General features: G+C 35.4%; 1 protein-coding gene across 10 annotated transcripts in view; it reads left to right on the top strand.

Moving 5' to 3' along the window:
* Positions 1 to 14,062, top strand: part of ARB2A (ARB2 cotranscriptional regulator A) — a 484,742-nt gene that overhangs the window by 45,866 nt on the left and 424,814 nt on the right. For all 10 annotated transcript variants that reach the window (XM_078153129.1, XM_078153135.1, XM_078153132.1 and 7 more), the window contains one exon: positions 9,852 to 9,953. In XM_078153129.1, coding sequence (XP_078009255.1) covers positions 9,852 to 9,953 — 102 coding nt within the window. The remainder of the gene's footprint in view (positions 1 to 9,851; positions 9,954 to 14,062) is intronic.

A 14,062-nucleotide genomic window follows, 5' to 3' on the forward strand; every position in this document is an offset into this window, starting at 1 on the left:
CTGTCTCTTGTTTGGTCATAAATTCTTCCCTCCTATGGAGAAGACTATCTGACGGGTAAACTATTCCTTGCTGTCCCAATATGCTTATAGTATCTCACCCTTTAAGAACAAATCTCTTTCAATAAATATACATAGTCTAGCTGAATAAATTTCCACATAGGCCGTGCCCTGAAACATATCTCATCTTGTGTATTTAGGTAGGTAGGTAGCATCCATCATTATCTTTTGGAACTGTAGCTGATTACTGCACTGATCATTAAGTCATTCAGAGTTGTCCTTAAAGTTGTGTTCTTTGATAAATTGTTCTCCTGGTTTTACTCACTTACTTTTGCATCATTTTAAATAAGTCTTCCCAGATTTCTCTGAAACTATCCCATTCGTCATTTCTTGTGACACAATATTGTATTTATATTTATATTTATATACTATATCATAATTTGTTCAGCTATTCCCCAATTAATGGGTATCCTCCTTAGTTTCCATTTCTTGGTGTTTGGTGATGTGCCAGATGAAGACTTTTGGTTTTAATCCTGTATCTGCTACTAATAAATCATTTGACCTTGGACAGTTTACCTCACTTTCTTTAATACAGGTATTAAACAATTATGTGTTCTTTGTCTATCTCACAAGATTTTCTTAGGCTCAAATGACACAATTTCTTCTGTATAATAGATGTAATAATAGAACTTACCTCAAAGGGTTGTTTTGAAGATAATTAGTTGATGAAAAGAGATAATATGATAAATACTTTGTGAACCTTAATGGGCTATAAAATTGTCAGCTGTTGTCATTAGTATTACAGGTCTAGAGCAGGTTACTTACCCCTTTAAAAAGATTGTTTGAAGAAAAGAACTTTACAAATTTTTTTTTAAATTACCCTTTTATTTTGAACATAGCAAACATTGAATAAAATAGGCATTTCCTTATGTATGGTAGGACAGGAGAAAGAAGATTGCATATATTACTCTGGATCTGTATTCTGAATAGCTTGCTTTTTCTTTTAAACTATGTAATGAATTCAACCTGTAGCTTTTCGAAGCTGCCTGTCCTGCTTGTCTGTCATTCTTTTTGGCCTTCCTTTTGTTCTCTTCTATGTTTTGAATCTTAGAATCATCCTTTGCGGATACTATAGGTTTGGGGTACTAAAGGTTTGGGGATAATGATTTCGTATCTTTTTGGTCTATGTTTCTCTTTCAAGAGAATATGAGGGTGAGGACTGTTTGTCTCACTTTGGTCTTTGTATCCACAGTGGTTCCTGACACATAGTAGCCACTTAATAAATTTTTATGTAAAAGAAAAAAATTCTGTGTTCTGCATTTTGTCTACAGACTTGGCAGATACATATCTATTAATTAGGTTATTCTAATTTTAAACATCTCTGTTTAGAGAGAAAATCTAAAGGGACATCTATCCACGCTGCCTTTGAAAGTCTGTCGCAGCCATTTTTGAGTTACAATTTATAGTATTCCCAAAGATAAAATTCCACAAGTCAACAAGCATTTATTAAGCCCTAATAAGTGCTGGGAATATTTGTACCAGCAAAAAGAAAAACAGTCCTTTCCCTCAAGGAGTTTACATTCTAATGAGAAGACTACACATAAAAGGGGAACTGAAAATTATTTTGGATTGGGGAGGTAAAGGATTTCCAAAGAATAGTCATTTGATTTTTAGGACAAACTAGAGAATTATTTTCCTAAAACTGTTCACTTTTGAAATTACTCTTTCCAAGGGATTCTTCTTTAAGCCTGGTCAAAGGTAAATTCAAGATACTTCTAATTAACTCAGTTAAATAAAAAGTTCATCCTTCTCTTAGTCTGACCATTACCCTAATCATTTCTTAACATTGGATAGAGTGCTGGGACTTGGAGTCAGGAAAACCAGAGTTCAGTCCTCAAATACTTACTGTGTGACTATGGACAAGTTACTTAACCTCTTTTTGACTCAGTTTCCTCAACTGTAAAATATGAATAATAATAGCACTTAACTTGCTGGGTTGTTAGAAGATGAATATATGTACACATATACACATGTATATGCTTTGATAACCTTAAGATTACTACATTCATGTTTATTATCATTATTATTCATGGATGATATATCTTCTTTCTTTATAAGAATGATATGAAAAAGATTTCAGTGCAGGACATTGTTTTAGAATTAATCATGAAAGAAAGACGTTCCAATTCAGATCAGACCAAGAACTTCATACTAGGTTATTGTCCTACTATTTTGTAATATGTAGTCTTGAAATAGAATGAGGACACCTCAGTATGCTTCCACAGTTAAAAGTGCCTTTAAGTTTTTCATTTTAATTCAATCCAATGAACATTTTAAAAAATGCTTACTATGTCCAAGTATGCTAGGGCTGGCAGTAGGAAGGCTGTGCCTTTAAAAAATATTTTTACTTATTTTGTTAAATAATTTCCAATTAAATTTAAACATTTTTAACATTCATTTTTTAAAATTCTGTGTTTCAAATTCTCTCCATCCCTCTCATCCCTTCTTCACCAACCTTTGAGAAGGTAAGCAATATGATATTGATTATCCAACATTTCCACATTAACCGTGTTGCAAAAGAAAACATACAAAAGCCCCAAGAAAATAAAGTGAAAAAAAAATGCTTTAGTCTGCACTCAGACTTCATCAGTTCCCTCTCTGGAGGTGGATAGTAATTTTCACCATGGTTCCTTTGTAATTAAGATGCTTACTTTAAGGAATTTATGTCCTATTGGAAATTTAGAAAAATAAATCTAGACTATTATAATATTTGAAATGGAAATGAATCAAGAAATTTATATACTTCAGTATTCAGGGGATTTATGATTTTATTCATATGGACATACCCTGTAGCAGAGCACATCACTGCTTGATTCTGAATCTTTTCATCAATTCAGTTCAACCAATATTTATTAAACACCTATTATGTACTAAGCACTATTCTAGATTCTCAGACTATTGGCCCAATACAACATGTATGCAGGTATGGAAAGAAAGAGAGAAAGAGAACTCATTAACTGAGGGGTATCAGGAAAAGACTCCATGTAGAATCATAGGATCCTAAATTTAAAGTTGAAAGGATTTGAGAACTTATCAAGTCCAGCCCTCTTGAAACTGAGGTAACAGAATGGTTAAGTGACTTTCCTAGAGTCACGGAACTATTGAGTATTGGAGGCAGGATTTGAACCCAAGTCTTCCTGTTCCAAGCCCCATATTTTAGCTGTACTATGTTGCCTCTCACTGCTAAATGTTTGCTCCTTGGAAATGTCTCCTATTCGCTACTCTCTTTTAAAATAATGTCTTCCTCAATTGAATATTCACTGGTGTTTAAATCTCAAAAGTGTGGTCCCGGAGTAGTATTGTTTTTTGGAAGCTGAGGGTTTTAAGAGAGGCCAGTGAGGAGGAAGAATATTTTATACACTAGGGCATTTTGTTCAAAGCCAGATCCTGTTCTGACTCTTATCTATGTCTTCCTCTAAATCCTCCACAGGGGTATGTTTAATCTAATATATGGTGAATCTATCAACCTGGAGGAAAGCGCTATTAGGGCCCAGCCAACTAGGGCCTTCTCTCTGCTACCCAGACATACAGAGAAGACTGCTGCTTTTGTGAGCCACCACTAGTGAAACTGGACTTGTGTAGTCGATAGCGAATGGATAATCTGGTTCCATACTGCACTCCCAATGCCCATCCACAACCTTTAGACCTACTGCCTTGGAATTTATTATTACCCCTACATGACTCTGGCCATCTGGCTGCCTAGACTGGCTCCCAGGCCCAAAACCAAGGATTTCTCCCATCCCCTCCCTCCTACTACTCTGTCCTCCATCAATTCAACATGGTAAGGGAAGGAAACTACCCTTGTTGAGCAGGAAAGTATATAAATGAACCATCCTCTTCCTTGCAGAAGGTAGGGGGAGCACCTGACACCTGGCCTCTTGCCATTTGGCCACCTGTTCCCTTCAGCGACAGAAATTCAGATTGACATTCTAGCTCCAGCTGGGTTACTGCTATCCTTACTGGGAAAGATATAATAATTTACTGTTTTGTGAATAAGAGATTTTCTCCTCTAAATACCTGTAATTCACATAGAAAATTTCCTTCTGCCATTACCACCCCCCCATTCTCTTATTTTTTTTTTTAGTTTTCAACATTCACTTTTATAAGATTGAGTTCCAAATTTTTCTCCCTCCCTCTTTCCCCACCTCCCTCCCCAGGACAGCAAACAATCTGATATAGGTTAACATATACAGTCATAATAAACATATTTCTACACTAGTCATGTGGAAAGAAGAATCAGAACAAAAAGGGAAAACCACGAGAAAGAAAAAACCAAAAAAAAGTGAAAATAGTATGTTTCAATCTGCATTCAGACTTCAAAGTTCTTTCTCTAGATGTGGATAGCATTTTCCATCATCAGTCTTTTGGAATTGTCTTATATCATTGTACTACTGAGAAGAGCTAAGTCAATCACAGTTAATCATTGCATAGTGTTGCTGTTTTTGTGTACAGTATTCTCCTGTTTCTGCTCACTTCACTCAGCATCAGTTAATGTAAATCTTTCCAGGTTCCCCCCATTCTCTTATACCCTTTAATCTCAGCCCTATTTCTCCAGTATCCCTAGTACACTCAGTCAACAAAAAATATTTATTAAACGCCACACTGTTCTAGGTCCCAGGAATACAAGAACAAAGAATGAAAAAATCTCTACTGGTAATGAGTTTACATTCTAATGGGAGAAACAAGTATATATTAACTATATCTTCAGCATAAATATGAAGTTAATAAAGACACATAAAGTGGAGTAATTTGGAAGTGAGGGCACTAGCATTTGGGAAGACAGGAAAGGAAGAGAGGAACTTCCCTCCGCTTTCATTTTGTCTCATGAAATCCCATTATATTGTTAATAAACTGCTCTTAGTAATAGATGGCTTTCTCTCATAATCCTTCCATCTTGAAATCTCAGTACATTACATCCTTGGCCAACCTTTCTGCTACTGAATATACCTTCTCTCATCCTTAGGAGTAGGAGCACTGCTTCCAGACCCTCTCCCTGCCATTATCACTCAACAACTTTTTCTTCCCTATGGTTCACTCCATCTGGAAACATCACCCTGTTCAGATCAGGCTGACTATATTCTTTTCTCCCACATACAGTTTTTTTTTTATTAAGAACTTAACAATTCCCTTCCCTCAAAAAAGCACATTTCCATGTACATATAGCAGAACTTATAGAAGATTGCACATGAAACATGCATCTCCATTTCATACTCCTCACTCTAAAAAAAAGTATAGAATAAATTTCACTCTTTAGTTTAAAAACCGTCCCAGTTGAGTGTGCTTCCTTCTGAACTTTCCCCTATTATCTTCTGTACTTTTAAAATATATTTCAGGTGCCGTCTTTTTTTGGCATTGCTATTGCTACTCCCTTAATACCCACACCTTCCTCCCCGTCAAGCCAGTAACACTAGTCTCCTTACTTTTCCTTGAATAAGACACTCCATCTGGCAGCCAGCACTTTCATTTGGTTGCCTTCTGTGCCTGGAATTCTCTCCCTCCTTACCTCTTAACTGCTGACTTCTTTAGAATTCTACGCCAATGAAATCACAGGTCCAAAACTCCTCCCAAAAAATTTACACACGCATAAAATTACCAGCACCTTTATTCCAATGAAATTAGAATAGAATCTGAATTGAATAATGAAATGGAAAGCCACGGTGTTTGAGAAGAAACAAACATATGAAGTCCACATTTCACAGGCAAACAAGTCAGGATTTTCCTGACATTACCAGAGATAGGCCATAGACACATGGATTCTTTCAAATCTAAGCAAAAAATCCTTCATGCAAGAATGCTGTCATGATCCCTTTACTGCTGTTTATTGCCTTCTCTCAGCAGTTATTTCCATTTGATCCTGAAGATATCTTGTTGGTACATAGTTTCTTGCATGTTGTCTGCCTAGTTAGACTGTGAGCTTCCTGAGAGCATCCCCTTAGCAAAACCTAGTGCATAGTGAGTGCTTGATGATGAGTTGATTCCCTTCGATTTTCCCTCATAGAACCCTAAAAACAAAACTAATGCATCTGCAGGGTCTACTTTTCTTGTTTAGTGACCTCAATACCTTTTGAAGGCATTAAGGTTCTGAAAGGCACATTATTTCTTTCCCCCCCCTTATTAGAAAGTTTGCCCTAGATCATCACACAGCTCCTTCTAATTGCTCAAATAACTTTACCTTTCTAGAATTCCTTGGGATTGTATGTTTGTATTTGAGTTCCTGTCCAGCTCTGGTCCTTTTATCAGAAGTCTTTGAAAAGTCTCTGTTTTGTTGAATGTCTGATTACATTCAGCTATTCTTGGTTGTAAGCCATTTGGAATATAGTATTCCAAGTTTTCCTTTTGTGTGCCAGTTGTTTGCCAATCTGACTGTGATTCCTTGGTACTTGAACTACTTTCTAGATGGCTTGCTGTGTTTTTCTTTGATGTGGAATTCAAGTTTTGTCTATAACATTATTGGGACTTGTCCTTTTGAGGTTTCTTTTAGGAGATAATCAGTGTATCCTATCCTCCTTTTTGCTGATGTTCAGAGCACACATCAAAGTACTCTTTGGTGTCTCAGAACAGAGTGGTAGGGAACTTCAGAGCCTTGGAATGTCCTTACATTAGTGTTGCCCTGCTCATATTGGTTGCTGTCACTCCTGGTACCCATGGTGGCTTTCCAATTTCCTCAGAGTCTGGCTGGCTACATGTGTCTGTGGCCCATCTCTGGTCATGTTGGGAGGATCCTGGCTTATTTGCCTGTGAAATGTAGACTTTGTATGTTTGTTTCTTCTCAAACACCCTGGCTTTCCATTTGATTATTCAATTCAGATTCTATTCTAATTTCATTGGAATGAAGGTGCAGGTAACTTTATGTGTGTGTAAATTTTTTTGGGAGAAGTTTGGACCTGTGATTTCATTGGTGTAGGAATGGTCCTCTACCAGTGCAAATTGGTTAAGTATCCTACATCTTAAAGTGTTAAATAGTTTGATTTCAGCCCTCAGAGGTTTAGTGCTTTGCCTAGGGTCACAGCCAATTTTTGAAACATGGGAGCCTAACCCAGGTTTTCCTGACTCAGAGGCTGACTTTCTGTTTATTACCACATGTTGAATCTCCTTCCTATATATACCTGTCTGTCTGTCTGTCTGTCTATCTCTCTGTCTATCTGCATCCTTTTGTATTCTTGAGCTTTGAAAGTCCTTACAGAAATAATAACAATGTGGAAGGCTTTGGAAATGAGTTACTTTATGGGTATAGTTATATATTTTAATACCAAAAAAACCGTGGACTTGCTCAATGTTCCTTTTCACCTCCTCAATCAATTATAATTCTTAAAAATTCTAAGGCATAGATCTTGAAGTAGGAGAGTGGCAAAGATAAAAGTTAAATCCTCAGAAGTGGGACCCCCTTAATCATTTGTGGTGGTCAGAGGCCCTGAGATGTTAATTATGAAGGGAGGAATAAAAGCTAATACCAACAAATGCGGGACCATTAACATATAAAAGCATAAATATGTGAGCCATCATTTTCATTACTTTGTCTATAGTTTTTTCATCCTTTTGTGCAGTAGTTGGTACAGAACCAGAAATATTGGAGGATGGGAAATAAGAAATGAATTGGGGTGTTGAGAGCTGGTAATATTTCATCACCATGAACTGTGAGCAAATATCCTTGATATGTTATTTAATTAATATAAACCAAGAATACCTTAATATGTGTTTATTCCCTTATTTCTGGAATAAGAGGAACATAGCATATTTCATTGAAGTACAGAATTGAAAGGTGGAAGGAACTCCTCTCTCACTTTGGTAAATGCTGAAAATGGTATTTGTTCATTTTTCACAGTTTGATAACTTCTCACCACTACACACAGTATAGATGCCTTCTGAACATTTTTAGGTCATTCTTGTAGAATCCTAGAGGTGAGAAAGTAGGCAAATAAAGTAGTGATATTGATGTTCCCTAGTTGCCTTTTTTGTTAGTGATACTGCCTGTGATTTTTATTTTCAGTTTTTCAATATTTTGTCTACCTTGTACATTGATCCTTCAACATCTTTAAAATTGTGTGGCTTTCAGCATAGACTTTCTCTTTTTACTGGGCCTGGCCAAATTGTATTTCTCTTCTTTATATTCTTTGGTGCTATTTATATTTCCTCATGTAATATGTCAGGGATTATTATGCTAGAATCCACATGTGGAAACTCCAATGCCATTGATGGAAAAATTAGTTTATTTTAGAAATACTGACAGATGTTTTCCATTTTTCACCCGTAGTCCTTCTCCTTTTATATTTCAATACTTTTTTTAAAGACAGTTTTGAAATGAAATTGATCCCTAGCCAAGCTTTCTTAAAGCCTGTTTATCTCTTGAATATTTCTCATTGTTTTGTAAGATGATGCTACTTGTTGTCTTTTACCATCCTCATCCATAAAGTTTCATAAATTAATTTATATTTCTAAACTAGTGCTATCTTTGGTTGCCATGTCTTTCCACTTGGGAAGAAGATCAAGTACTGGTCAGCTGAGGTAGTTCCTAAATTTTTTGGCCTCTTAATTTTGGTGATTGCTTTTATAAAGGCCCTATGTAAATTTCTGTTCATTTAATCATTTCTCATTTTGTTGAACATCAATAACTTGTTTAAATAGGTCATTAGGGCTATTTTTATTGCTCTTTATATCTTGTTCTGAACAGTATCTTAATTTGCTGTTGGATCTTGATCTAATAAATCAATAGACTGACTACAATCAACTGATTTCAAAATGATCCCTTTCTTTGCTTAATTTTTAAAAAATGTTATGTGTCTGCCATGTCCAGTGCATTTTATTTTAGCTCTTTTTCTACAAGTTTGATTATTCCTTTTGTTTTGATATCACAGTTATTTTATTATATTTATAGGTGATCCAAGAATGGTGTGATTTTTAGTTCTTACTTCCCCCTTTTCACACTTCACCGCCATCACTACCTTGATAAAAGAAGAAAGAAAATGACTGAAGGACATTTTGAACTTTTATTTCATGGGTCACACCAGCCAAAGAATTTACTGCTTGGCATATTTGTGATGAGTTTATTTGCCGTTAGATAGTCTGGTCCTCAGATAGTAGTCTCTCACTGGGATTTTATTCAAAGTCTTTTCTGTGTAACAGAATCTGTCAGAGTTTGCATTTTGTCATAGCCTTTGAGATCTCAACATCAACTTTACCACATTGAGACACCACAGGACGGTTTTTGTACAGGAAATTGAGAAATACATTTATAGTCGTAGTTTGAGGCAAAAGTACTTGTGATCCAAATCTGTTATTTTATTTGCATGAGGAAGTTTTTTTTTTTTTATCAGGGAAGATTCACAACTGTATATGCAACTTAAAATCTTTATAGAGTTGCATGAGAGCCCTGAGATGTTAATGGCTTGCATGGTCACACAGCTAGGATATGTTAAAGATTCTATCTAATAAACCACATTGCCTCTAAAAGCAAAAATCTGTATTCTGTATGTTGATATTACATATGTTAAGTCTGAGTGATGTTTTCTCTGGGAACTAACTATGACTATATATATATTTCCATATTGTATGTAGTGCTGTTTTGTACCATGTTATATTGTAAATTTAGAAATATAAATAGTTTAATAAATATAGTTTAATAAGTATGGTCAATATATATAAAACTAAATAGATCAGAAACAATAGGTGTTTTTTAAATATTAGGGATTTTTCTTTTGCACATTTTTCTTCTAATTGCCAACTGTATGATATATTATCTTTATTGTTTAACATGAATATGACCAGTCTATAATCATGCCACTTTTATTTTTCTCCAGATTTATTGTCTAGAATAGACTTGGATGAACTGATGAAGAAAGATGAGCCACCTCTTGAGTTTCCTGATACTCTTGAAGGATTTGAATACGCTTTTAATGAAAGTAAGTCATGTGTATTGTATGGATTCATTTAAGAATGCTAATAGAGTGTCACAGATATTAGTTGCTACGCTTACACTTGATCTTAACCTTTCATAAGCCAAGAAACAACTAGTTGCTACTTATAATGGATCACTAGAATATCATGTATATTTCTTTTTAGAAATAATGGTTTGTCTTTGCAATATTAGACTCTCAATCAAGTTAAAATACCAAATTATAATTTGCTATAATTGTCAAACCTTTTAAAGAGATGGTCATGAATTTGATCCAACTTTTTTTAACCTTTGCTGTTCAGTTCTCATATGTCCACTCTGTGAGACCTAAGCAGATTATATGGAAAGATGCTACTGTTTCTTATGCTATTTTAAATGTCTGGCAAAGATGTATCAAAGTGGTATCATTTTAAAGTACAGTGCTAAATTTCCCCATCATCTTAATAGGACATAAATGTGATACACATCTATTAATGAAATTAATATTAAAATAAATTCTGCACTTAAGATTTTGGAAGTAGATCAGACCAGCAGTGAGAGGTGTGATCCATTAAATTAATAGCAGATCTCCAAGTGGCTATTTAAAATAGATAATGCTTTATTACTTATCTATTTGTTATTTGACTGAAATGAATTGATAACCTATCAAAGTTCTAGCAGTTTAGATATTTCTTTTAGGAATAAATTATTATTATAGTGTTTGTGAGGAGTCATAGTAGTAGTGCCTGATGAGATAAAATCTGTCATACATTTGTATATATGGAATAAAATAAAGCAAGTTTTAGGTAGACATATTAGAAACTTAGATTACACTTTACTTTGTGTATGTATGTGTGTGCTTCCATGTTTTTAAGATTCTGTTTAACAGAGTTCAGTAGTCACACAGACCAATTACTCTGCCTTTTCTCCATTTGACTTAGTAAATAGATCCCTCTTTCGGAACAATACAAGGAAGTTTAATGCTGTTGTGGAGAAACTACATAGTGTTTGCTTTTAGATATAGAAGACCTCAGTTTTCATAGCTGTCAGTCAACAAGACTATTTATTTTAGTTTCCAGTTAATTAATTGATTAATTTTTAGTTTTCAACATTCACTTCCACTCCACATCACTTCCCCCCACCCCAAGATGATGTGCATTCTGAATACCCCTTCCCCCAATCTGCCCTCCCTTCTATCACCCTCCCCCTTTCTCTTATCCCTTTCTCCTTCTATTTTCCTGTAGGGCAGGATAGATTTCTATACCCTATTGCCTGTGTATCTTATTTCCCAGTTACAGCAACAAGAATTTATTAAGAAGTTATTATTTACCCTGGCAGCGTGCTAAGAGCTGGATATGCAAAGAAAGGCAAAGAGCTCACATTCGAGTGATGGTGGGAAAGATGACATGAAAACCACTATGTAAATAGAATATATCTATATCTGTAATCTGTCTGTCTCTACTGTTATCTCTTTTTCTTTTTCTTTCTGTCCAGAGAGTAAATTTGAGATAATCTCAGAGAGAAGGCACTAACATTAAAGAGGAAGACTGCAAAAGGATTCTTGAAAAATGTAGAATTTAGGTGACTTCAAGGAAGCCAGGAGGTGGACCCAAAGAAAAATAACATTCCACAAATAGGGGATAGCCAGTGAAAATACAGAGTTGTGAGATTGGATGTCTTGTCTGAAGAACTAGTAAGGAGGTCAGTGTCATTGGATCTTGGAGTACATGGAGAGGAGTAAGGTATAAAAGACTGGAAAGGTAGGAAGGGGCCAGGATATGAAGGGCTTTAAAAGCTAAACAGGGGTTTTTATATTTTATCTTGGAGTTAATAGGAAGCCACTGGAGTTTATTAAATAGGGGTAATATGGTCAGACCTGTGCTTTAGGAAGATCATTTTGGTGGCTCAGTGTAGGATGGATTGGATTGGGGATAGACTTGAGGCAGAGAGATCAACCAGATAGCTATTGCAGTAGTCCAGGTGTAAGGTGATAAGGGTCTGAATCTACTAGGAATAGTGTCAGAGGAGAGAAGGGAGTATGTATGAGAGATGTTGCAAAGGTAGAACAGATAAGATTTGGCGACATAAATTTGGATATAGAGGGTGAGGGAGAATACAGAATCCAGGATGACACCTAGGTGAGCCTGGGTGACTGGGAGAATGATGGTGCTCTTAGAAATAATAGAGAAGTTTGGAAGGAGGGAGAGTTTTTGTAGAAGTATGATGATTTAGCTTTAGACATGTTGAGTTTAAGATGTCTATTGGTTATTCAGTTTGAAATATCTAATAGGCAGTTGGAGTTGCTGAAATATCTAATAGGCAGCTGGAGGTTAGGGCTGAAAAAATAGTTCTGTGAATCATAAGCATAGAGATGATTCCTGAATCCAAGGAAGCTGATAGAATCACCATGTGAACTAATATAGAAAAGAGAAGAGAAGAGAACCCAGGGAAGAACCATGAGGGATAGCTACAGTTTATAGGCCATCAGTGTTTCCATACTACCTTTATGAAAAGTAATTTGTTCATTTCCTCCCCATAGCACCTTTTAGTTTTTAAATGCTCTTGTGAGTTTTCTGAATGGGTATAGACCAAAAACGCCAGGCACTGATATTCGGTCTTTGAGAAGAAGGTTTTACTTTTAGTCATTATATTCACAGTAATGTACCTTAGCTCTTGCTACAGCTAACCCTTTGACTTCCATGTCTGTTTTTTTGGAGAAGTTTTGGCTCAGTGTTTTGACTAAAATTCCTTTTACTAACATATACATGTACATGTACATGTACATATACACATACATATACATATATACACACACACGTATATATGTATTTAGAGTTCACAATATAATATTTATTTATTTTTTTATAAATTAATTAATTTTTAGTTTCCAACATTCACTTCCATAAGATTTTGAGTTTAAAATTTTCTCCCCTTCCCTCCCCTCCCCTCTCCTTCCACCCCAAGACAGTGTACAATGTGATATAGTCTCTACATGTATATTCATATTAAACATATTTTCATATTGGTCATGTTGTAAAGAAGAATTAGAACCAGTGGGAGGAACCATGAGAAAGAAGAAAAAGAAAACAAAACAATGAAAAAAAGAGAGCAAATAATATGCTTCCATCTGCATTTAGACTCAAGTTCTTTTTCTGGATGTGGATAGCATTTTCTATCATGAGTCTTTGGAGTTTCTAGATCCTTGCATTGCTGAGAAGAGCTAAGTCTGTCAAAGTTAGTCTTTGCACAATGTGGCTGTTACTGTGTACAATGTTCTCTTGGCTCTGCTCACTTCACTCAGCATCAGCTCATATAAATCTTTCCAAGTTTTTCTGAATTCTGCCTGCTTATCATTTCTTATGGAACAATAGTATTCCGTTACATTCATATACCGTAGCTTATTCAGCCATTCCCCAGTTGATGGACATCCCCTCAATCTCTAGTTCTTGGCCACCAGAAAAAGAGCTGCTATAAATATTTTGTAGACATGGGTGCTTTTCCCTTTTTTATTATCTCTTTGGGTTACAGGCCTACAAGTGGTACTGCTGGGTCAAACGACATGTACAGTTTTATAGCGCTTTGGGCATAGTTCCGAATTCCTCTCCAAAATGGTTGGATCAGTTCACGACTCTACCAACAATGCATTAATATTCCAATTTTCCCATATCTTCTCCAATATTTATCATTTTCCTGTTTTGTCATGTTAGCCAATCTGATAGGTGTGATGTGGTACCTCAGAGTTGTTTTGTTTTCCATTTTTCTAATCCGTAGTGATTTAAAGCATTTTTTCATATGACTACAGATAGCTTTAATTTCTTGCCTATTTATATCCTTTGACCATTTATCAATTGGGGAATGACTCTTATTCTTAAAAATCTGACTCAGTTCTCTATATATTGTAGAAATAAGGCCTTTATTGGAGACACTGGCTGTAAAATTTTTTTTCTAGCTTTCTGCTTCCTTTCTAATCTTGGTTGCTTTGGATTTGTTTGTGTAAAAACTTTTTGATTTAATGTAATCAAATCCATTCATTTTGCATTTCATAATATTCTCTATCTCTTGTTTGGTCACATATTCTTCCATTCTCCATAGATCTGATAGGTAAACCATTCCTTGCTCTCCCAGTTTGCTTATAGT

This window comes from Phascolarctos cinereus, unplaced genomic scaffold (genome assembly GCF_003287225.1).
Source record: "Phascolarctos cinereus isolate Bilbo 61053 unplaced genomic scaffold, phaCin_HiC Scaffold_4;HRSCAF=312, whole genome shotgun sequence".
Lineage (NCBI taxonomy): Eukaryota > Metazoa > Chordata > Mammalia > Diprotodontia > Phascolarctidae > Phascolarctos > Phascolarctos cinereus.